The 25790-nt window shown below is 36.1% G+C and overlaps 2 protein-coding genes across 3 annotated transcripts in view; one reads left to right on the top strand and one right to left on the bottom strand.

Annotated features, from left to right (window-relative positions):
- Positions 1–9881, bottom strand: part of LOC127634665 (glycogen debranching enzyme-like) — a 32277-nt gene extending 22396 nt beyond the window's left edge. Inside the window, 13 exon segments of the mRNA XM_052114298.1 lie at positions 657–780; positions 1045–1232; positions 1364–1503; positions 1620–1717; positions 2171–2273; positions 2499–2625; positions 2751–2862; positions 2977–3158; positions 5538–5741; positions 6344–6513; positions 7971–8181; positions 9035–9196; positions 9818–9881. Of these exon segments, the coding sequence (XP_051970258.1) occupies positions 657–780; positions 1045–1232; positions 1364–1503; positions 1620–1717; positions 2171–2273; positions 2499–2625; positions 2751–2862; positions 2977–3158; positions 5538–5741; positions 6344–6513; positions 7971–8181; positions 9035–9116 (1741 nt within the window). The 5' untranslated portion in view covers positions 9117–9196; positions 9818–9881.
- A 2729-nt stretch (positions 9882–12610) lies between these two features.
- Positions 12611–25736, top strand: LOC127634337 (putative ferric-chelate reductase 1). 2 transcript variants are annotated; one of them, XM_052113843.1, is made up of 16 exons: positions 12611–12693; positions 13672–13827; positions 13945–14096; positions 14514–14608; positions 14702–14855; positions 16424–16606; positions 16791–16889; positions 17223–17373; positions 17456–17569; positions 18098–18213; positions 18296–18382; positions 20433–20530; positions 21318–21376; positions 21732–21875; positions 24433–24533; positions 24621–25736. In XM_052113843.1, exons 1-16 carry the CDS (start codon positions 12684–12686, stop codon positions 24711–24713), a joined length of 1812 nt encoding a protein of 603 aa, XP_051969803.1. In that variant the 5' UTR covers positions 12611–12683; the 3' UTR covers positions 24714–25736. The 2 variants fall into 2 exon arrangements, with proteins under 2 accessions (XP_051969803.1, XP_051969802.1); XM_052113842.1 differs by having other exon boundaries at positions 12621–12693; positions 13632–13827.
- Positions 25737–25790: the final 54 nt, after the last annotated feature.

Here is a 25790-nt window from a genome sequence, read left to right as displayed (position 1 = left end):
GAAAAGATGGATGGAATGAAGGAAAGAAAGAAAGAAAGAATTGAAACAAGCACAATGCCAAGGTTTATAATAAGTAATGTAGATAGATAGACGGACGGATGAACGGACGGACAGACAGACAGACAGACAGACAGATAGATAGATAGATAGATAGATAGATAGATAGATAGATAGATAGATAGATAGATAGATAGATAGATAGATAGATAGATAGATAGATAGAAGGATGGACGGATGGATGGATGGAATGGATTGACAGACAGACAGACAGACAGATAGATAGATAGACAGACAGATAGATAGATAGATGGACGGACGGACGGACGGACGGACGGACGGACGGACGGACAGACAGACAGACAGACAGATAGATAGATAGATAGATAGAACAAGCACAATGACAAGATTTATAATAAGCCGTTATTGTATTAGAATGTTGAAGCAGGTTATTGTAGTATGGCATTAATGGAGTATTGTGATAGTGTGCATATGAAATAGATTGGGTAGACAGGTAGATGAGGGAGAGAAAGAGTTATTGGAATCATGAAAAGGATTAATGTTTTTAGCAAAACAAAACAGATAGAAAAAGAACACAGAGAGCAGATTTCGTGTCAAGGGCAAACATGTGTCTCTTGCAGTCTGCAGTTGTGCAGTACCTCTGACAAGACTGGTTATCCCCAGCCGATTAACAAACAAATTGTCAAGCTGTTCGTTTCCGGTAAAGAGTTCGGCTATCACATACAGATTGGGTCTGACCGCTCGGGCTGCTGCTAACATAGCCTACAGACACGACATACAACATGTCACATCCAACAGAACACACCACATAACTGAATCAATGAGCTGAGAGGGAAAAAAACAGGACTTTAGAAGACTATAACAACTTGCCTCATTCTCCCATCAAATCTATACTTTTCAAATTCTACAATTATATTCTAGACAATTATCTATTGTGTTGTGCATAAAATGTACATTGACATAAGTATATCATGTAAAGTCTGTATATTGAGCATTAAGTGTTTCAGAGTAAATATTTCAGTGTACCTCAGCAACATGAAGGGGTATGGAGTGGCAGTTATCCAGACGCACGCCAGAGAAATGTTTGGCTGTGATCTCTGTGTACTTTTTCATGTGAGCCCATAAGTACGGACAGTCTTCTGGTTTTTCACCATAACGAAGTTTAACACTGTCACACCAGCAAACAAGTTCTCTTCTGAGGTAAACATTAGACCCTAACAAACAGAAAAACCACCATGGACAAATAAACCACTGACAGTAATAAAACAGACATGTGCCAAAAGGCCTGAGCGTAATGTCACAGTTTAATTAGAAAAAAAAAGAAAAAAGCAAAGTGATGACTTACCTGCCTCTGCAAAGTTTCTGAGCGGGTCATCTCCCATGACCCATCCATTATGGGCGAGCAGATGACAAGCTTCATTTGGATTCTGCATCAGCTGTTTTTCTTGCTCCATGGACATGTCTTCAAATGGGAAGGTAAAATATCTGAATAATTAAAACAACAAAACAAGGTCGAACTTTAAATGTGGCATTCTCATAAGTATATTACAATATGGATGAAAGCATCATTAGTAGACAAAGTGAAATGTGAAATGTCTCACTTTGTCACCAAAGGGTTTGTCAAGGTGACAGGTCCAAGTTGAGGGCCATGGGCGGCATGTCTTTCATAGTGAACCGTTCCCACTATGCAGTTAATAGCCTGTGGGAGGAAATGGAAATAAATTATTAGATTGATACAGCAGCCAAACAGGACTGTTTGGGAAGCATAACTACTTACTAGAGATGGGCGATACCACTTATTTTTGTTTTGATTCAATACCAAGTACTTTTAGGCCAATATCACCAATATTGATACCAATACCGATACTCTTTGGATAAAATTAGTAACTATTATTACTTAAATTTGTATATATTTATGGGCCTAAACAGAAAATTATTAGGCTGCTTTGTTTACCATTTGTTTACACTTTTTTTCCACTTTGAAGCTTATGAGATGCATTAATGTTCAACTTATCTAAATAATAAGATCACTAGTTTAAACAAAACTTCAGAATTGATATTTTTATGTGAGGATCGATAATCTTGATACCAAATCAGTATCGGAAGTATCGATACTTTAGAATTGATCTGCCCATCCCTACCACTTACCAACCTGCTCATGATGGCCATGCATTTCCTTATAGAATTCCACATTCAGTTCCTCCAAACTCTTTTTAAACCAATCACAGCATTCTTGGATGGATGAGGGGCCATTACTGCAGGGTTTAACAAGAAAAGGCAAAGCGAATGTGTTTAAAAACATTTCACACAGTGCAAATTCATAGTGCTTTAGACAAGCATAATAAAAAGAATATATATATATATATATTAATGTTAATGTAAACAAAACAGAACAGAACACAACACACCAACAATCCATATAATTCCACAAATATCCATTATTAATCAGAACTTGAACTGGGAAGAGGAAGTAAACTCACTTGTGTCTGCCAAACATCTCCAGGGCCAGTTGCATGTCTACGGTGTTGCTGAATCGTCTGTACTGTGAATCCTGAATAATTTTCCATTTAGGCTTTCCTTCCAACTCAGGCCCCAAAGGTTTGTTGCCTATAAATGTCAAAAACTCAAATTACTACTGCTCCTACAAGAATTTACCTTCTGACGGTTCCCTTCCATGGATGGTGCAAGAGTCAGAGTATTCCTGAAGATGCCAGCAGACTTCACTCACTCACCAGCTTGAAGAAGCTTCCTAAACTGCTCCACAGCTTTCTCAACGTTCACTTGCAGAAACTCCCATATTTTCAACTGGGTGAAAACCTCCGTCCATAGAAGCCCTTGAAGCGTCTGAAACATCAAGCCAAAATACCATCAAGTGTTTCATTGGTTCATTAGCACCAACCTTTGGTATTTCTGTAGTGTATATTTAGAGTAAACTTAGGTGAGACCTTCTAGACTTACTGTTATGTGCTTCTCATTCTCAATAAGAGCAGGAAGGCCACTGTCATCGTATTTTCCAGCTGCTATGGCGCAGCTAAAGTGCCACAGGGCTCTATCCAGAAGCCAGGCAGGCTTCAGATGAGGAGAGTTTACCAGGTTATAGCCACACTCTGGATGGAGTCTGATCCATTTACTGTTGACAGCTAATTATGGGAACAGAAATTAGAAACTCAGATCTATCAAAACTGCATTTGTATGAATGCATACTGCACATAGAGGGCATATGTTACATATGACACATGTTACTGTTTTTAGATATAGACAGAGGATCTTCTTTGAGCTACAGCATACCGTAGATACTGTATAGACGCATGTATAGATACAGTATAGTGTTTCGTGGTCACTGTATGTTGTTCTGTTCTCTTTGTTTTGTCAAATAGGAATGCTTTCCTTTCAAATCCAAAATATAAGGAAGCACAGCCTGGTGTTCCTATTAGTATATTAGTTTCTAGTTCAACAGCGTGCAGATATTAAGCAAATGAAAAGGTGATATGTAAACATTTACTTAATTGGCAGGAAGTCAATCGTGAGAGTTCCTGATAAGATTGCTACCGTAGCACGTTATTACTGTCAACCAAATCAATATGTGTTTAAAGAGAGTGAACTCTTATTCATGTAATTTATGACATTCCTCATTAACAGTGTCAGTCGTTCGTTACACTACTTAGAAAATTATCACTGCAGTGTTTAAATGTTTAAACACTTTCCGTAGTATCTTACCTAAGAATGATGATATATTTTCTTACTTTTCTTCTTTCTACTTTTCTTATTTTTCCTCTTTGGAAATGTTTTTAGGAAACTACTGGTTTTAAAAAAAATCATGTTTTGTTTTTGGGATGAATTTGGGGTGCAAATTTCAGGGTTTTCAATGTATAAAAATGTCACCACTGTATTCAAGCACAAAAGGTTTCTCACAAATGTACTTTCTTGTGAAGTATTCCCATCAAGGTAGTTGGCTGAATTTATATTTAAGGAATAGTTAAACAAAAAAATGGAAATTCTCTTATCGTCTACTCACCCTTATTCCATCCCGGATTTGTATGACTTTCTTTCTTCAGCAGAACACAAACAAATATTTTTAAAAGCATATTTCAGCTCTGTAGGTCCATTCATGCAAGGGAATGGTTACCAGACCTTTCAAGCACCAAAACTCACATAAAAGCCACATAAAAGTAATCCAAAAGACTTTAAAACAGTGGTTAAATCTGTTTTCAGAATCAATATGATTGGGTGAGTGTGGGTGAGAAACAGATCAATATTAAAACCCTTCACATTATATATAGAGATTTATAGCAAAAACTGATTTAAATATTTATCTGTTTCTCACCTTAACTCATTGCGTCACTTCAGAATACATATATTAAACCACTGGAGTCGTATGGGTTACTTTTATGGTGCCTATATGTGCTTTTTGGACCTTCAAAGTTCTGGCCACCATTCACTTGCACTGAAAGGACCTACAGTGCTGAGATGTTCTTCTAAAAGTCTTTTGTGGTCTGCAGAAGAAAGAAAGTCATACGCAATTGGGATGGCATGAAAGTGAGTCAATTATGAGATACTTTTTATTTTTGGGTGAACTATCCTTTTAAGTAAAGGTAACATTTTTAAAATGTTCTATCAGGAATTGTAATAAAGTAAAATGCTATTTGGAATAGTGCCACATATGATCCAAAACAGGTAGCAATGGCATACTGGGAGGTTGGAATTTCAGACTGTAAATATTATATTGCCAAAATTGTTGGTATGATCCATTTCAGATTGTTATTATCTGTTATATGTTAATTTTACACGGTGAACTCTTTCCTTACCACCTGCAGCTAATATGCCAATGGTTGAAGAAGAACTGCAAAAATGGGAAACCTTCCCAAAACTGTAAGGAAAATTAACCCCTGTTGTGATACTTTTTACTTTTACACCTTGCTGGATTTTTTGTAAAACTCTATAACCAGAACTGGTTGGCGAGAAAATTTTTCAGTTTGACACCCTCTTAAATATGATGTTCATAAAGTCAAAATGGTTCAAATTACTTTTGTTGATTACTTGTTCCCATGGCATATGAAACATGAGTGCTACATGAAATATTAGAATGTCACAAGCAATTCCAACAATTCCAACTCCCTGCAAGCCCCTACAATGCCAATCAAAGGTGAAAAATCTCAACCATTGTCCCACAGATGTGACCAACTTTCATCAACTCTCTTATTGCAGCAATTGAGGTAGCCTATACATAGCCTAACCACTTCTCTCTAAAGCACACAGTGTAATTCTTCAAACCAGAGCTTCAACTTAGAACTTTTTGAGAAACACGTCCAGACAGTTTCTACATATACTATATGGCAAAATGTATGTGAACACCCAAACACTATGCACACATGTCCTTTTTGAGCATTCCATTTCAAAACAATTGGCATTAGTAGTGAGTTGAACCTCCCTATCAGCTTCCACTCTTCTTAGAAGGCTTTACACTGAATGTCAGAACATGTTTTATTTAGTGTGTGCATAGAGGCATAGCAGAAACATACCTGTGTGGTTGTACACCACGTCTGTGATGCAAATCATGTTCCACTCTTTCTTAAGTTTCTCAGTCAGGTTGCCCACATCCATCCATGTGTAGTTCTTGCCAGGTGGGGAGAAATCTGGGTTCAGTTCTAGTTGATCGGCTATGGAGTAGCATGACCGTGATACACCTAGTTTTTGCAGAGGTGTGATGTGGATCATGTTGTAACCTGGAGATAGAAAAATTACAACTAACTCAGATCAATAGATGTGTGCAATGTTTAAAGTTGACAGTAAACATGGGTGAATTTAAAGAAAGATGTCAAACATTGCTATTTGGACTGGGAATGTTATTTGTTTATTTAAATATTTATCCTAATATATTTCATATAATGTTTGTTTACAGCAACAAGATTACTTGAAATGGAAAATTAATGTAAATTTTACTTTTAATCTTGCCAAACTGCCCACAGAAAGACAATTTCCCACACATGCAAAGCTTTGTTGGTGGCTCTGAAAAGGTGCAATGACCCACAGACTGCTGAGAGGAATAAAGTTCAACCTGGTTTTGTGTGAGACCTTGTCAGATCAGAGGATTTGTTTTCTGAATATTACACTCTATAGACCCAGTAGACCCAATTAATGGGGAGAAAAGTCAAATTTCTTAGCTGGAAATACATATTTGTCCATATAAAACTAGGTTTATATGGGTTTATATTTTTTATTTTTTTATAATTTTATCTTTATTTTTTAATATGAATGGGTCCAGAGCAATATACAGTCAGGGGGCCCAGAATTCCTTGCTACACCCCAGCTGTAGAAAGATTCTGACCAGTTTCCTTGGCCACTTTGAGTCTGTCCAGCCATTCATCCAGTGGACCCAGACACTTGGCCAAGTAAGTCTGAATTGTGATGCAGTCCATTGGCAGCATCTTCCTCTCATGGCCAACTCGCAGCACTGGATCCACCACAATGTATCCACCTCCGGTCTTTTTCTCATTCCTGCACAAACAAAAAAAATTACTTAATAATACTGATATATAACGGATAGTTCATCCATAGGTCATCCATAGGTCATCATTTACTTACTTTCTGCCAAACATTTCCTGTGTGTTCCATGGAAGAATGTCAACATGAAGGTGATTAAATGATGACAGAATACATTTTTGGAGTAAACTATTCCTTTAACCTTTTAAGCTTGGATTGGGCCCATCGATAATAAAATGATTATCAAAATACTAATAACTACAGTAAAGAAGCTTTGAAGCTGCAATTTGCAATGCATGTAGGCATTATGACCAAAGCTTTGAAATGTGCAGACAAATCAGAAGTGTTCTGTTTTGTGATTTATTAATCATTTTGCACTGTATATGTTATTGTAATCACTAAAAATATTAAACTGATCAAATAGAAATGTGTCATATGCCGCTGAAAAGCTCTCAAAGGGTAGAAGACTATCAGCCTATTTGTTTTACTCACAGACACAAATCTAGCAATAAATAGCTAAGTATACTATCTGTCTTTTACATACATGTTACATGTTAACAGGTGCTGCTTATAAGCCGCTTTTTCACTTATAACTTAACGAAAAATAAACAAAACATAATCGCATAGCATTACTTAGAGGAGGGGATTCCCGTTAAACCGAGCCCACACACAACATAATCAGATGCATAGCTCATTAGATAATCAACACGAAGCACAATGTGCACACAGCACATAATGTGCTATCTGGCTAAAAACACATTAGCGTTCCTGGATCAGATGACTTCATCAAAAATGATGTAGTACGTTGTCCGGCGTCATGGAATGCTAAACCAATCGTATTAGGATTCAGATCACTGCAACCAGAGGTTAAGATCATCCAAATATGGGCAGAGAGAACTGTTCACTCTAATTACATGTGCCCAACAGGAGATGGCACCAAGTACATGATACAGATTCAGTTATGGCTCAAATGACACAGAATGGAACTGTTTGAGATCTCGTTACTCTTGCCTGCAAGCTTTGGAGAGAAAGCATACCTTTAGTCGTTGTTGTATGTGTAATTAGTTCTTATGTAGAATTATAATGTTTTATTTTTTGGAGAGGCTTTTGGACACTTTAAGACATTTTCGAACACTAGGATAAATTATTTTTGTAATACTATAAAATGTTATTGCCATGTCAAATCAGAAAAATGTGAAAAAAAGAACTATTTGGCTCACTTTTTTTTCAGCAGTTGCTAGGCTGAGAGTCTCATAATTTATCATAATCTATATAATGAAAAATGTGGAAATGTTTTCTTTAAATTTATACCAAACAATTGACCCACTTAGGTTTTTTTCTAGAGTTATATACCCTTTAATCTTGGGCATGCCACTGAAACAGGAAATATTTCAAAACAACCTAAAATAGTTAAACATTATCCAGATTCTGAAAAGTTTAAATCAATTTTAACAATAATAAAACTCACTAACCCACACCCAAAGTAATAATGATAAGAGCCTGCTATCTCCAGGTCCAGTTTGCAGTATTTGTCAGAGTCATCTTCTCTGCCACTGGGGTTGACCCACTCCAGGTGATGGAAGTAGGAGCTGTTGAACTTCCTTCCTGTAGCTGGGTAATTGGTGTGGACGTGCACATTCTGGCCCTGTAGGGTTGGCCCTAACCGAAACTGAAGCTCAAAACCTAAGTGAATAGAAGTGTGAGCCACATTAGAAAACAGCAAAGGGCGCTGCAAATTGAAATAATCTGTTAATTAAGTTTACAACATTTGTTTATAAAGTGCATTTAATTAGCTGTTTTTGGTGAATCAGCAACTATTGTATTCAAAGCATTAAATGCTCCTCAATTAAATGTCAACTAGTTGAGAGACTTGAGCTATGTTCATAATCAAAACAGCATACTACCATACTACTCTGCAGTATATAGTATTTGTGCATTTGTGAATTTACTTTACACATGGAATAAACAGATGACTTTCTAATAATGAAAAGATCAGCCTCTATAATTGTTTTTCTTCATTTGTCATTAGACTGTATAAACATTACAATAAAATATTTTATGAGATACCATACCCATAATAATAAGGTCATGTGGCAAGGTCATAAGGTCACGTGACAGCATTCCTGTCCATTCCTTTAGCCAAAATATTCAGTAAACTCACTTGCATACAGTATTTCAAAATGTATACACTGCAAAACCTATGAGCAGAACCACAGCACATTCCAGCACTATATTTAGCGGATCGCTTTATCGAATGTGATATTCCGGTGCAAATGCATCATGCATAACATGTAAATCTATCCAAAGTCTCTCCAGAGGTACGTCTTGAGTTGCAGTAACACTCACACACAGAGTAAAAGTTATTAGATTGGTAGAAGGGTTTCTGCAGCAAAGGCATCAATAAACTGTAGAAAAAAGTAGAAAAATGCTAACCTAACATCATGATATATATTGTGTTTATAACCAGCATTAAATCTTCTCACTTGCAGTACATAATGGATTATTATTGGACTGGAGTTGAATGACAAAGACCTACCTTGATCCAGGCGAAACAGTGTGCGCTCCAATCTTTCCATGTCATTCAGGAGAAGCACTCGTGTCTGTCTGCCACGGAACATGTTGTCGGTCCTTTTTTGGGGTGTCCTTTAAACCCTGTAACTGTAAAGGTTACCTCTGGATCTCCAAGAGTACGGACTGTCTGCCATAGGAAAACACCGAACAACATGTGAACAATCCACTGGCAAGACATGCAGTTATATTAGACTACAGGGGATTTGTGTATGTTTGACCATTTCTCAACCGTGTTTGCATAAATAATCTGACCTACTGACCTAACCGGAAGCAACAAAACGAGACAGACAGACAGACAGACCGATAGATTGATGGATAGACCGACAGACAGACAGACAGATAGACAGACAGACAGACAGACAGACAGACAGACAGACAGACAGACAGATAGATAGATAGATAGATAGATAGATAGATAGATAGATAGATAGATAGATAGATAGATAGATAGATAGATAGATAGATAGATAGATAGATAGATATTCTATCTATCTGTCTCTCTGTCTGATAAAAAATTATTAAAGGGACTGTTTATAAAACATGAATTGAGTAATATATTTATTTCAGTTTATCAATACATTTTAAATATTTTTCAAATAAGAAATGCTCAGACATAAACGTTAAACCTTTAAATAAAAATTTTAACTGATCCTGACTGTAAATCTCAAGCATTTTCATGCATTTTTCAGTAAAGCAAATGTTGCCATGAGGAGCCAAAACTGAAATAAACTATAACAAGTTTCATTACCAGCAACATCAGATGGACTCCTCACTGGTATGTCACCCGACGTTGACAGTACAGCAGTACAGCAGACCTTATGCATCTAATAAGGTCATGCATCTGGGGTGTCATGACCTTTCAGTGACCCTAAATATAGCAAGTACCTTTCCAGTTCCATTTCCCAGGTTACATCACGTAAAGAACATGTGTTGTCCATTCAGTATGTAGGTGAATATATAAATACTGTACTTACAGAAATATGTCAGAGAACTGATATAAACCTTGCAACTACAATAATATTAATACAGTAATAATAACCTATTAGTGTCATGAGGTATTTCTTTGCTTCAACTTATTTATTCTTATTTTAAATGTTTTCACAATCCAAGTAGCATTTAATGAAGAAATTCTGGAAATCATATTTACGTAACTCTATTATTATTATTATTATTATTATTATTAAAATATATTTCAGCATTTACTAAAATGCTGTACTACACTAATGTCAGTCATTGTTGTCTATCAAACACCTCTCTGCAACATTTATAAAAAAATAAATAAATATTAAAAACATATTACCATAAATAATAATTACAAATGTATATAAAATAATCATATTGAAAAGTACAGGAAAAAGTTGATTCTGCAAAATAAAACCAGAAAATAACAATTTGAAAATGTACATTAGGTTTGTATTAGGTTGGGTTACTGCAGCGTTCTGGGAAGGTTAGCTTATGGTTTAAAAAAAAAAAAAAAAAAACGTTTCTAAAGCGTACAGCAGATGATTCCCAAAAAAATACCAAATGCGAACACACTAGCATTATGGGAAAGTTCTGTCTTTGCTAGGATAATATTCATTTTATAGACATATATGTAGCCTATATAAAATTAAACTGTCTTATATACAAAAGAACATTAAAGTCCAATAGAAGCCACGAGAGATCAATACGAAACATGGCACAATTTTGTGACAAAATAATTTGTTCACAGGCTGTGATGACCCATAGGCAGCGTAAATATCGATTTTTTTATATATATATATTATACATTTGTAAAATATTGAGTGTAAATTTAAAACATTGTGCATTGTGTTAATATTACGGAAGCCCTGAACCACATGGTGGAATAAAAAAAAAAAAGTAAACGGTGAAAAAAAAAATTGCGTCTCAGTTCTTCATGAGCAAGTCTTACATTTTTTCTCTCTAAATTTTTTTTTTCTCTCTTCAAAAAAAGGAATGCGGTACCAACCTTGGCCACCAGGTGCCACTATCAGTAAACGTGTAATCTTATGCTTTTAATGATTTCTCTGTTGCTATGTGTCATGTGCAGACTTTCAAAGTGAAATTCAATTCTTATAATATATTTTAATATAACATATTTAATAGAATATATCCAAATATTGTTGGTCTGTCTAAACATGAGCTAGACAGTTACGCCCATGTATAATGCTCATCCCAAACAAATTGGTGAGGGGTGATGTTGTTTAAAACAAAATAGATAATAATAATGATAATAAAATGATTCCTTACTTTTTCACCAATAAATGGATGATCATGAAAGAGCAAACACATCCTTTACTGTTACTATATTAAAGGACGTAACCTCTATGCGTGATCATAAGTGCCAGATAAAATACCATATGGTCTAATTTGACATTTTGTGGTTTTAATTATTAGTAGTCTAGCAACTTGATTCATTCACACAAGAAATGACCTCAATACAATATGAAAACATCTTAATTATTATATCTCCATTGCAGTCGTCCGGTTGAATGTGTGTTTAGTCTACTGACTCATGCATTAACATTACCATGAACCCCTAACACCCGAGAATGAATCAAGTTGCTAAACTACTAATAATTAAAACCATTAAATGTAAAATTATTCCACAATTTTATAAAATATATATTTTAATAAAAATCATCCCATCATCGATACTAGGTGATTGCTCACCCCTCACCAATTTGTTTGGGATGAGCATTTTACATTGATGTAACTGTCTAGCTCATGTTTAGACAGACCAAAAATAATTGGATATTTATTTGACAGTCATCATCTGGAAATCTTCACTTCTGAAGTAGACAGTGTGTTTAAAAAAAATAGACAACATGATATATTAAAATATATTATAAGAATTTAATTTCACATTGAAAGTCTGCACATGACACATAGCAACAGAGAAATCATTAAAAGCATAAGATTATATGTGTACTGATAGAGGCACCTAGTGGCCAAGGTTGGTAACGCATTCCTTTTTTTGAAGAGAGAGAAAAAACATTTTGAAGAGACATTATTTTATTTCTTTTTGGAATAGAAGAAAAAAAAAATTAAGAGAAATTATTTTTTGGAAGAGAGAAAAAAATTAAGGATAGAGAAAAACGTTTTTTGAAGAGAGAAACAAATTTAAGACTAAGGCTCAGGAAGCAACTGAGACACTATTTCAGGGCTTCCGTAGGTTTCGATTACAGCTCTTGAGAGAGTGACAATACATTTGGCATCTTCTCATTTACTGTCTTAATTCACCTCGCTCTATTTTTTTAACTCTTATGGAAAGTCATTCAAAGGTAATAGTGGGGGTTTTCTTTTGGTCTTGGAGCAGATGGGTAAGTGAAAATGTTTTTTGCTCCCATTCACCCTGCAAACGTTTACTTCCGCATTCCAAAACCCGGAGTGTGAAAAAGGTCTATAAAAGCACGTGGAACTGGATCCAACTTTCAGCTATCATCATTTGAAACCCCACCCACTCTCGTGTGGGCGTGTTTTCGTGCACTGCCTTCAACAAATCACACTCCTACACATAAAGACCGCCCACATCTCAGCCCTTGCCATGTAATTAACACAGGTTTTTTCTTTGTTTTTTGTTAGTGTCGCCGGTTGATGTTAATTTATTTTAGATGAATGGAGGTAAGCATATATTTGTTTATCATTCCAATCAACTAGGAAGTAGCTTATGATTTCAATGTTACGGTGAATGTGGGCTCTTTTTGTGAACTGTTGACCCTTTGGATTATGGAAAGGGTCGATTTAATCTCAATTTTTTTCCTCCCTTTAAGAAAGGCTTTTTGTTTTTATAGGTATTATCAGTGAAAGCCATCAGTCCATCGCGCGGGACTGACTAACTGGGCGCGAGAAATAAAAACACGACCTTTATCCACACACTTCACATTCGCTCACATTAACTCTGTCATCAAAACATGAATTTCTGTCTTTAATTGGTGCAATAATAAATATATACACGGGTTCATGAGTGTTGAAACTGTAGACAAAGTTCTCAAACAAAGGTAAAGTTGCTGTTTTGGAGGAATTAACAATTGCTGTCTCGCTTCCTTATCTGTTTTTGCAGGCTTCTCTTGAGAGACTGATTAGACAACTGACATTTCTTGTAAAACGCTGTTAACTATTTTTATTTTTCGTATTTGAGACATTAACAAGCTGTTAAGCACTCTAAACTTCACTAACAAAAAGTACCATGGCATAACCTGGTTTTCTGCACGTGTACAATGGTAATACTATGAGTGTTTCTTTGGACATGTTCCTTAATACCGTATGAATAGCATGGTATACAAATATGGTAATTATTTATCAGTATTATATCAAAGTAACAGTACCACCTGACGGTACAGTAAAAGCACCATGCTACTGCTACTTTAATGTTTTGTAAGGATCGTTTTATAAACCTGTTTTTCAACCTTATTTTTATTGCGCAACCTCTGTTATTCTACATATAGAACCAGATCAGCGCATTTAGAAACACTTGATGCAAAGAAATAAAGATGGTCAGATACGCTTGTGTAATTATCATCGTAAAGTTGAGTTTTGCAGTAACTATCCATTCATTTCAGGTTTTGATGAAGACAGGGGTTGTATTTGTGCTGCTCTTAGTGTGTTTAGAGACAGTCATTTGTTACCCTAATGGAAAGGTGACCGAATCTTGTGGTGACATGATGCCTCAACATCACCATGATCCCAGCACCAAAGCTCCTCCATACACCATTATAGTGGACAAAATCACATTCAGCCCTGGTGATGAAATCAAAGGTGATCCTTTTAGTATTTCATTGACTGTTGATATATTAGTGATCATTTATATTTTTTTATTTATTGTTATGGTTTACATTAATAGAAAATCTTATCACACGTTGTTCACATTTACAGTGACATTATCAGTGGCTGCTTCAGGAAGCACAGCAAACTTCAGAGGATTCCTCATAGAAGCAAGGAATGCCGGGAATCTTGACGAAACCATTGGATCATTTAAGTTAATCAATTCTGCCATATCTCAGCTGCTTCAGTGCGGTGATAAGGACGTTAGTGAGCACAGTAGTTTTTGCTTTATATTGAGAACAAAATATTCATTAAAGCTGATGGGTGTTTTTTTTTCATTTATTATTATTTTTATTTTTTTATGATGCTAAAATTCTTCTTGTATCCCAGCTTAATATGCAAAGTCAACTATAAGGTTATAGTGTGAGTTTGTGCCAGGATGTTCTGTTTGTACAACTGAATAGAAGACGGGGAGAGTCTTCTGGAATCTGTTTAAAAACAGTGATTATATTTGCGATTCCTTTTGATGATGCTAGTTGTGCAGAAATTACACCCTTCAGCTTTCAAAAAAATTTTGAGCTACATTTTCTTTGTAAAAATCATTATTTATTGGCTCAAAGAGATTAAAAGATGGTATGGAGCTGATTATTTGCCATAATCTGTGTCGTAAATCTTTAAAGGGCTCAGCTGTAAGTCATACCAGTGATTCCCATAAGACTGCGGTCCAGGTGATCTGGGTTGCGCCACAAGACTCACCTCCCAGTGTGCAGTTTCTGTAAGTATTCAAATACTTTTGTTTTCAGAGTTTGTTTTTAGACAACTTCCTGATTACAATACTTTTTGTGGGTTGGGTTTTCTTTTCTTTCAGGGTAACTGTTGTACGAAAGTATAAGGACTATTGGGTAAAAATTCCAGGTCCAGTGGTGTCGCAAAATGGTGTAGCTCCTCCCCCAGCACGAACTACCATTGGTGGTTCCATTGGTACCAAAACCACAGTGCCTTCCTCATTGCTGTCTCAATCGGTGAGCTCAAATAAAGCTGATGTTGCAAAAGTGACAGTTCACATGAGTTACATGGGGCGTGTGGATCTGTCCTGACAACACTTTAGGCTCAGACCCCCTTTGGGTCACTTCCTATGATTATTGCTATTGTGTTTTCAAATGAACACTGACATTTTCTGTTTGATCTGGGTGATGGAATTGACCTCTGACAATTCTCTCTGGTTTAGTGGTCATTAGACATACAGTTGAAGTCAGCAGTTTACATACACTTAGGTTGAAGTCATTCTAACTCATTTTGTAACCTCTCCACAGATTTCAAGTTGTTTAGGACATCTACTTTTGCATGACATGAGTAATTTTTCCAAATTGTTTACAGACAGATTGTTTCACATTTAATTGACTAGATCACAATTCCAGTGGGTCAGAATTGTTATTGTAATAATTTAACTGTGCCTTTAAGCAGCTTGGAAAATTTCAGAAAATGATGTCAAGCCTTTAGGCAATTAGCCAGTTAGCTTCTAATAGTCTAATTGGAGTCAATTGGAGGTGTACTTATGGATGTATTTTAAGGCCTACCTTCAAACTCAATGACTCTTTGCTTGACATCATGGGAAAATAAAAAGAAATTAGCCAAGACCTCAGAAAAAAATTGTGGACCTCCACAAGTCTGGTTCATCCTTGGGAGCAATTTCCAAATGCCTGAATGTACCACGTTCATTTGTACAAACAATAGTACGCAAGTAGAAACACCATGGGACCACACAGCATCATACTGCTCAGGAAGGAGACGCATTCTGTCTCCTAGAGATTAATGTAGTTTGGTGCAAAAAGTGCAAATCAATCCCAGAACAACAGCAAAGGACCTTGTGAAAATGCTGGTGGAAACAGGTTTATCTATATCCACAGTAAAACGAGTCCTATGTCGACATAACCTGAAAGGCTGCTCAGCGGGAAGAAGCCAATGCTCCAAAACCACCATAAAAAAAGCCAGACTACAGTTTGAAAGAGCACATGAGGACAAAGATCTTATTTTTCTGAGAAATGTCCTCTGGTCTGATGAAACAAAAACTGAACTGTTTGGCCATAATGACCATTGTTATTGTTAAAAAGGGTGAGGCTTGCAAGCCAAAGAGCACCATCCCAACCGTGAAGCATGGGGGTGGCATCATCATCATGTTGTGGGGGTGCTTTGCTGCAGGAGGGACTGGTGCACTTCACAAAATAGATGGCATTATGAAAAAGTGTGTGCGAACAAGAATCCCTACAAACCTGATTCAGTTACTCCAGTTCTGTCAGGAGGAATGGGCCAAAATTCCAGCAACTTATTGTGAGAAGCTTGTGGAAGGCTACCCAAAACATTTGACCCAAGTTAAACAATTTAAAGGCAATGCTACCAAATACTATCAAAGTGAATGTAAATGTCTGACCCACTGGGAATATGATGAAAAAAATAAAAGCTGAATTAAATAATTCTCTCTTCTATTATTCTGACATTTCACATTCTTAAAATAAAGTAGTGATCCTAACTGAATTTAGTGACAATAATACTGTTCTGTAAGATATCAAATCCCTTCTCGTCACCTCTTCAGTTCACTTCTGAGGGCTGTGGAATCAGGAAGTCCTGTTTGAGAGATCCAGCGGGCTGTGACCCACAGAATGACGTGTCGTGTCACTTCCTGTCCTTCTGGACAGAGAACAGAAGTGTGATGTTTGAGCTCAGTGGACCTGCAGAGGGTTATGTGTCCTTTGCCTTATCACTGGACAAATGGATGGTAATAAAGACCTTCATTTGGAGTACTTTATATTTAATTTTATCATATAGAAGACATTAATTTCACTGCTTATAGCCAGATTGACACTTTGATCCCTGATGATTCAGTGTGAAATGTTATTTTCCCATTTAATGACTAATAGCATGCATTATGATAAATAATAGCAATCTGTTCTGCATTTCAGGGGAACGATGACATCTATATGTGCATAAGAGATGTAGACAAGGTTGATGCCAAGGCTGCGTATGTTCTTGGACGGACACATCCAGTAATGTCTTCAGAGGTACACACTGACATTAAAAAGTAAAAATGTCTTGCAAACACTGCACAGTGGCTTAAAAGTAAAAAGAAGTAAAAAAAAAAAAAAAAAATACCTAAAGGGATGGTTCTACTTTTTTATTATTTCTTTGTCATTTACCAGTCACCATTTACTTTCATTGTATAGAAAAAGATGCAACGAAAGTGAATGGTGTATGAGGCTAACATTTCACTAAAGAAAGAACGTTAAATGGAACAACACAAGGCTGAGAAAATAATGACAGAAATTCTTGGGTGAACTATCCCTTTAAGACTATCAGTATAGTTCTGAGATCTTTGTTTTTGAATTTGTTTCTAGAATGTTCTGAAAGACACAGCATGGAGGCTGTCAGATGGAGTTATTCAGTGTAGCTTTAGCCGAGAAATACACCTTCCAACTGACGATCCAAAGAGGTTCAGCCTGGACCAGACGTACTACGTCTTCATGGCACATGGTCGAGCTGAAGATGGTAAGCCTTTTTTTTTTTTATTAAATTTTTTATTAGTCACTAGTGTCACCAATTTTTTTTCTGTCTCTTTCTCTGCCTCTAGGGCGAACTCATCGACATGACCGTCAACCTCTAATTTCGGCCAATAAGAAACTTGTCACAGGACCTCCAGAGGATCTCCGTGGCTCTCGCTCACCTCTGTTGATCAGATATCATGGTACAGCTGAATATAAGCATTCTAAATGCTGATCTAATTCACAAAAGCTGACATAACTGCGTTATACTGTCCATTTGTGGTGCTTGCAAAGACAGGCATTACTGTAACTATTCGGTTTTAGGTTTTTTCAAAACCTAAACTTTGAACTTTTGCACATGCCACACTCATCCTGCAAAAATGGTGCTGTGGACATGAATAATACCGAAACTTTTGTGGCTTGTTGAGGAGGGGTGTGCTATTCATTTTTTTAAGTGATCAGTCATATGAATTCCACCTGGTGGACTATAAAATGGGTGGTAAAATTCCAAAAAAGAAGGGTACAAACCATCTATGAAGCAAAATATTCTTTTTTTCAGCAAGCAGCCAACCAGAACACCAGCCAATCTATTGTTTATTTTTACTTGTATTCAAAAAGTTTAAAAGCTTAAATCTGTTTTATTTTTAAAACGTATTTAAAATAATATATTATATATACTCTAGTATATTTAAAATAAAGAGCAGAAACACCGTGTCTGTATGTATCCTTAGGGGCCATCATGCTGATCGCCTGGATGTCAACAGTCAGTGCTGGAGTCATCATGGCACGATACTTTAAAGTGGATTGGCCTGAAAGCAACATTTGGGGGCAGAAGGTCTGGTTTCAGGTAGGAGTATCTTTGCTAATGTTAGGACTTTAGCACATTTTCAAATATGCATACATTTTTTTAAAGCTTTTTGTCTTCGCAGTTACACCGAATGCTGATGACCCTCACAGTCCTGCTTACCTTGGTTGGCTTTGTTTTGCCTTTCATGTACAGAGGAGGCTGGAGCAAGGTAACACATGCATAAACACATTCATTTCTGTCTGTGAGTAATACTCATCCTTTAACAGTGTGTCATATTTTCACGCAATGCATCACACACCTCTGACTGTTCCTCAGCACTGCCAAATGTGTCAGACCCACATGGTGTCTATTCAGAAAGGTAAAAAGAGAGCGAGAAAGAGTGAATATTCTTGTTTTGGTATTCATTGGATGCAGGGATTGGGTAACTTGTCAAAATGAAATGAAAGAATGGTTAAAGGAATATTCCGGTATCTCAGTTAAAGACATTTTGTGGAATAATATTGATTACAATAAAACAAATCATTTAGGCTCGTCCCTCCTTTTCTTTAAAAAGGCAAAAATCTAAATATTTTGCGCCTGGTTAGCTTAGAGAGTATTGACTCTGACTACCACCCCTGGAGTCACAAGTTTGAATCCAGGGTGTACTGAGTGACTCCAGTCAGGTCTACTAAGCAACCAAATTGGCCCGGTTGCTAGGGAGGGTAGAGTCACATGGGGTAACCTCCTTGTGGTCTTGATTAGTTGGTTCTCAATGGAGCATGTGGTAATTTGTGCATGGATCGCGGAGAGTAGCATGAGCCTCCACATGCTTGGAGTCTCCATGTTGTCATGCACAACAAGCCACGTATATGATGCGCAGATTGGCTGACTCCGAAGCAGAGGCAATTGAGGCTTGTCCTCCGCCACCCGGATTGAGGTGAGTAACCGCGCCACCACAAGGACCTGCTAAGTAGTGGGAATTGGGCATTCCAAATTAGGAGAAAAGGGGATGAAAAAAAAAGGTCACAGAAAGGCACTTACAATGGAAGTGAATGGACCCATTTTTGACGGGTTAAAAGGCAGAAATGCGAAGCTTATTTTTTTTAAGAATGTACATTAATTCTACTGTTAAATCGTCATCTTTACGGACCTTGCCATGGCAACAAAGTTGTAAAATTGGATATAACTTTACACAGAAAAGATAATTAAGCAATTTTATCACATTAAAATCATGACAACATGCAAACTGTTTGTGGCTATACTTTTAAATTGAGTATTTTTGTTAACGGATTTTAGCTTGCTTCTTTTTTTTTTAACACTGCGTTTTGCCTTTGCAAAACAGAGATACACATTTCATTTGTGTGTTTTTTTAATTTTTTATTATTATAGTTAAGTCTACAGTGCATTTAAATAATTGAGAGGATATAATGAAAAAAGAAATAGAATGACTGACTGACTGTTAGGTGACCACAAAATAGCCTTCTTGGTACAGAATCTGGCATGGTGGCCACAAACAGCACTGGGCAAGTTAACTTTGCCCGCACACTCTTATGAGGGAAAATGAAAGGATTCGGGCAACTGGAAGTACTGTAATTCTAAAGTTTTACAGTTAAAAATTATTTGATTTAACGAGAAAAATAAACTAAATGATTAACCAGTTTCCAGCATTTTAAAAATAATGCTTTCACTCTGGAACGATAGAAAAGGAAGTTTGCTCACATTTTCTTATTAAATTCTGCAAACAAAATTTTTTCGTTTTTGCTTTTCGTTTTAATTTATTGAACCGTTTCTAATCCCTAATTAGAAGTGATCCACCATGTGGCATTTTTGGCCCTTTTTGAAAAACTTCCCTCCTCCAGGGATTAATCAAACACATTTTTATAGAGTGTCTTATTAAATCCGGCTTATTTGTGCTTAGAGCTGACACATGTATTCATCCGTCAGTCTGAGCATGAGGGATGCATTTGTGACTCACCAGGGGCATCTGTGGTGTCTCTTTTGCCAAGTTTCTGCCATTTATCTTGTGTAACCAGCAGAGAGCGTCCTGTCCCATGGCAGCAATTTGTCGTCAAGCCCACCCATGTAAAATAATACCCATCAACCTTGTACTTGGGCAGGCTTTTAAAAACTTGTTGTCTGTTTCCAGTGTTATTGGTCATTACTGAGTTCCTTTTGATGGAGAGCAGAAATCTGTATGTACGAAATTTCTTTTAATAAATTTGTTGGCAACCTTTGATATACACTATTGCCTCTAATCTGTAATGTTGTATTGTCCACAGCGGGCAGGCATACACCCCTATCTTGGCTGTGTTGTCATGGCACTCACTGTGATCCAACCTGTCATGGCACTTTTCCGACCTGCGCCAGACGCCTCCAGGTAAAATCCTCAAACTCATACACTACAGAGTACGGACAAACAAAGGTTATGTTTGGAATGGAATACTAGTGTAATGCATACAGCACTGTATACACTGTATACTGCCTATTTTAAATGGTATATGAAGTGTTGTGAGAAATGTTTAGCATACGACAGTTGACCTTACTACATTGTATGTATGTTGTATTTTGTTTTCATCTCAGAACTATATGCGCATTGCTTTTTGAGAGTATCTCAGGCAGTGTGGTTTGATTGTATACTACACATTTTGGCTAACATATTAGGTAACCTGGGTATTCCATACATACAAACTTGCTTGATATGCACAATATACATACTGCAAAACTTGTACGAGTTGTATGCAATTCCAAACATACTCAAAAGTTTCTTTATATTGGTCGGTCTATATATGGTTGTATTCATTAACATGAACTATCAATGAACAATGCCTTTACAGCATTTATTAATCTTGATTAATGTCATTTTCAACATACTTGCATTAAGTTAGCGCATTATGAACTGACATGAATTAACAATGAACAATTCTATTTCATAAATTAACATTAACCAAGATTAATAAATGGTGGGGAGTGTAAATATTGTTCATTTGTACGTTTATGATGCCTAATGCATGTTTATGTTAACAAATACAACCTTTTTGTAGTCTTGTAAAGTTCAAAGTTCATCAACCAATTACAGTTTTTATTACAATATTAATGGATTCAAAGGGTGGTGTTTAAAAATACCCTGATTTTCTCTTATGGTTTTTATTATAACCTGCTCTCAGGAGATACATCTTCAACTGGATGCATTTTGGAACAGGCACTTTAGCACAGATCGTAGCAGGTAAGAAACAATGCTGTGTATATAAATGTGTAATTATTTGGCACATGTCCATATGGATGACTTTGATAACAAGAATGCTGGTCTGTTTTTCATTATCATTGTAATGATAATAACATAAATAATAATACAAAATTGAACTGCTAACTATAGCTGCTTGCTTTTAGTAATATGATAATAATAGATATTAAGTATGTACTTATTTACACGTGTTTTTGGCGGGTCGTTTTGCTTTTATGACTGGTAGTTATAATCATCATGATATATAATTTATAATTGTAGCTATTCTAAGCACCAGAACACATTTGGTAGACAACAGGGGCTACCATATCTGACATCTGTATTTATTCCTGATTAGTTGTCACCATCTTCCTCGGCATCCATCAGCAAGCTCTGCTCCTACCTGCTCCCTGGTCCACAGGTGTCCTGGCTTCCATTGTGGTCTGGTTTGTGGTGACAGATTTGATTCTGGAAGTCCACAGGAGGGGGTTTTTATCTGTAGGTCAGTCATCCACCCTCAACCATGTGGTGTTCTCTATTCTCAAATACCTCAGTTGTGTCCTCGGCAGTGTATGGTGTATCTGATTACATGGTAATTAGTTACCATAATCAAATTCGTTTTTAGTAACAAAAAAGCTCATGTAATGTTACATTTTACAATTTTTGTAATCAGATTACAGTTACTGACTTTCAATTTAAGTAATTATAAGTGCACTACTTGAGCTAAAGTAATATGTAGGGCTGGGGAACATTTTTTATTCTTTTACAAATCGCGATTCTTGAGCTAAACGGTTTTAAAATTGTCTTTATGATAAACTTGTTTTTTATTTATTTTTTAAATGCTACAATGATTAATAGATAAATATAGAAATCTATATTTGTGCAAAGTTTAACACAGGTTTTCTGTCTGAAGTTTTGTCTGTTTAATTCTTTACATTGTCCTTTTAATGCACCGCTGCTACATTTATAAAGCACCGTTTGTTCACTCTCGGTCTTAAAAAGTCCTCTGCTTTGATCAATGTTCCTGTTATTATGCATAATCCAAAAATTTATTTGAGAGGAGTGTATTTGTCAGAAGTCATTCTGCAGATTCTGTCTGACTATGCTTTAATAAATAGTTTATGCCATAAACTAAATTTCGCTCCCCCGCAATATTTATAATCTAACAGCCAGGGTATTCATGCGCAGTGGCGGGTAACTTTGCACATTAACCACTGTCGACAAGAAATGCCACTAGACAAAAAGACGTTGATATTTTGAAGAAGAGACTAAATAAATGCCAGCAATGTGCGTGTCTGATTAGCTTTTTTGTTCAGAAGTTTATTTGTGCTTTGGCGCTCACGCTACAGTGTCTCGTGGAACAAGCGCTAACAGTGAGTTTTCACTTTTCTTTCTCTGTCAGTCATCTGGGAGCAGTTTGTAAGAATAGAGTTGTTTATGAGAATGCTGCATAGGCTCTCAGACTATCTCAGGATGCATAAGCAAATAACATGCAACAACTTTGGGACTATAGGTGAACTGTCATGTGTGTCATAATACAGTACAGCCCCAGGAATGGTTCTTGAACAAGTTTACTCTGTAGCCTCCATTTGTATTTTCCAAAATTATTATTATGATGATAGTAATAGCCTATCATGGTAATATATGTTATATTTTACTGTATATTGAAAAATAACAAAATTAGTTTGCTTAGTTAAAAGGATATATTGTATATATTTATTTGTTGAATACAAATGGACATAATGCAGCCTTATCCATTGGTTCGTTTGCACTAACTAGTCGCCTAGCTCAGAAAACGCACTGACTGGTCAATTGATAGTTTTAAATTGGTAGTTTTGCACATTCCTACCTGTTACCTGTAAATTATGTATTTCAGAGTGAAACAATTGTCATTTTAGACTCAACTGTTCTTCAATAGACATTTTTTTCTGAGAAAAAGGAGTTTTCTTTATCTTTTTAAGAAGTTTTTATATCAAAACATCAAATCGCAATACTTACAGAATTGCAATGTCACAATACTTATCGAACTGGCTAGGAAATATAGTTGTAATATCGAATTGGGAGGTCCCAGCCCTAGTAATATGTACTGTATAATACATTTAAAATATGAATAAATATGAACATCTGTTAGCATTGCGACTATGACTGTTGGGTGTGCATGGAAATATAGACTCTAGGATAAGTGATTTAGAAAGTAACTTAAAAGTAAAATAATAAATAATGTGATTACGTTTAGGTTAAGTAATCGGTAAAGTAATATTACATTTTTTAGAAAAGTAAATAGTTATTTGTAGTACATTACTTATTTTGAGTAACGTGCCTAACACTGGTCCTCGGCATGTACATGTTCTTTCAATTGTGCAGTATGAATCCATTAAATAGTAAAAAGGTTTTATTTTACTGCATTAGTGGTTGACATGATGGATTGAATGATAATCAGTTTGAAATGTCATTACTTTCAGAGAAAAACAACCTGTTTTATACAAGGAAAAAAAATCAAATGTGGACGGCTGGTTATTTGTGTATGGCTTATACTTTAAGAATCAAGGATTAGGGGGCCTGGGTATCTCAGGGTAATGACGCTGGCTATCACCCCTGGAGTTCGCTAGATCGAAACCCAGGGCGTGCTGTGGAGTGACTCCAGCCAGGTCTCCTAAGCAACCAAATTGGCCTGGTTGCTAGGGAGGGGAGAGTCACATGGGGTAACCTCCTCGTGGTCGCTATAATGTGGTTCGTTCTCTGTGGGGTGCGTGGCGAGTTGAGCGTGGATGCCGCGGTGGATGGCGTGAAGCCTACACACGCACTATGTCTCCGTGGCAACGCATTCAACAAGCCATGTTATAAGATGCGTGGGTTGACTGTCTCAGACGTGGAGGCAGCTGGGATTCGTCCTCACCACCCGGATTGAGGCGAATCACTATGGACCACGAGAGCTTAAAAGCACATTGGGAATTGGGCATTCCAAATTGGTAGAAAAAAAAGAATCCAAGATTAAAGGTATCTGGTGAAGATTTCTGACAAAATCTCAATGTAAAAGGTCATAATTGTATGTTTTCCAGGGAAATATTTAAAAAACGTTAAAATCTACACGGAACACATTAATTCTGAGGACAAAGAAGAGATTCTTTTTGTTCCTGAAGAGAATGAGACTAATAGTACGGTGAGTTTGGTTTGTGTTTATTTCCCTAGAGAGACCATTTCATTAATGTTAAATGCTGATATAACCATTGCCGTTTTCTCTCTCCAGGAATCTTGTTTTAAAAACATAGTTCTGGCAATTTATCTCTTTGGGAATCTGGGATTTCTGACTTTTCTACTTTGGACTATCAGTGAAGTATGACACGTTCGAACCAGTTCTCACATTTAGCCTCACTAATTGTGCCTTTTGTTAAAATAAGCCAAAAATATGTATGAAGTAAGGTTGACACATTTAATCTTGAAATTAGTCTAATTTTAAATACAATTTTCAGTACTCTGGAGGTAGAAGTGCTTTTAGATGTGAAATTGTTTTACACTGATTTTAATTTGCATTCCGGAGTGATTTTATTGTTTATATGTTCTTTGATGGTCATATGTGATCCTTGCAATGAACAGCTTTTGATAACAGATAATCAGCTAGTTTAAATTGGTCCTGTTGTTTGCTTTTGTATCTGAGATATATATATATATATATATAAAAAAAATATTATTTTTATTTGACTAATGTTTTCATATCGGTGAGCTTTGTTTTAAGTTATTAAATCACGTTTGCTGCGGAATATGCCTTTTTATAAATGCTATGAAAAAGTGGCCCCAAGATGTTTTTTGAATACCCTATTCTAGATGAGCATATCTGAGAGTTTGTCATGTTGAGCTATGGATAAAAGACTTACTGTTGCCTGAGATGTAACCATTCACATTGACAGAAAAGACAAATGTTTCAGAATGTCGTTCGGATGACGTGGACCATTGATTCAAGCATTTGCACTATGCCAATCTTCAGATCTATGATCTTTTTAAAATAAACATTTTCAAATTAAACATTTGCTTAATCGGGCTACTGGTTTTATCTTCTCGAGAGATTCACAAACAATAGTCTCAAGATTTTTAGGAAATTAACAGCTTAACATATTTACTTTTAAAGAAATAATATACCAGTAAGTAAAGTTACTTTATAATGAAAGAAATCAATATGTATTTGTGTAAATGTAAGTACATATGGGGCCTTACTGGTGGGGCTGTAGGGGTAATAAAGACAAAAAAGGTTGGGAGATCACTCTAGAATACCTGCATTCATTTCCTTAAATTATCTGTGCCGTCTGTTTAGTCTCATGGATAACTGTGCTGCTGCCTCTCTGTTTAAAACAATCTTTTGGAAATGATTTGTTGTTCTTATAGATTAAATATATTACCATTTATTTGTGTGTGAAAAAGTAAT

The sequence above is a fragment of the Xyrauchen texanus genome, chromosome 41 (genome assembly GCF_025860055.1).
Source record: "Xyrauchen texanus isolate HMW12.3.18 chromosome 41, RBS_HiC_50CHRs, whole genome shotgun sequence".
In the NCBI taxonomy this organism is placed as follows: domain Eukaryota; kingdom Metazoa; phylum Chordata; class Actinopteri; order Cypriniformes; family Catostomidae; genus Xyrauchen; species Xyrauchen texanus.
Note: the sequence above shows the minus strand (reverse complement) of the source record. Positions and strands in the feature narration are given on the sequence as shown.

Excerpts from the sequence above, each read along its gene's own strand:
- LOC127634337 (XM_052113842.1), top strand. Across the intron at positions 16,607-16,790 it reads TATCACTGGACAAATGGATG|GGGAACGATGACATCTATAT; the intron begins GTAATAAAGACC and ends TCTGCATTTCAG. Across the intron at positions 20,531-21,317 it reads CCTGCGCCAGACGCCTCCAG|GAGATACATCTTCAACTGGA; the intron begins GTAAAATCCTCA and ends ACCTGCTCTCAG.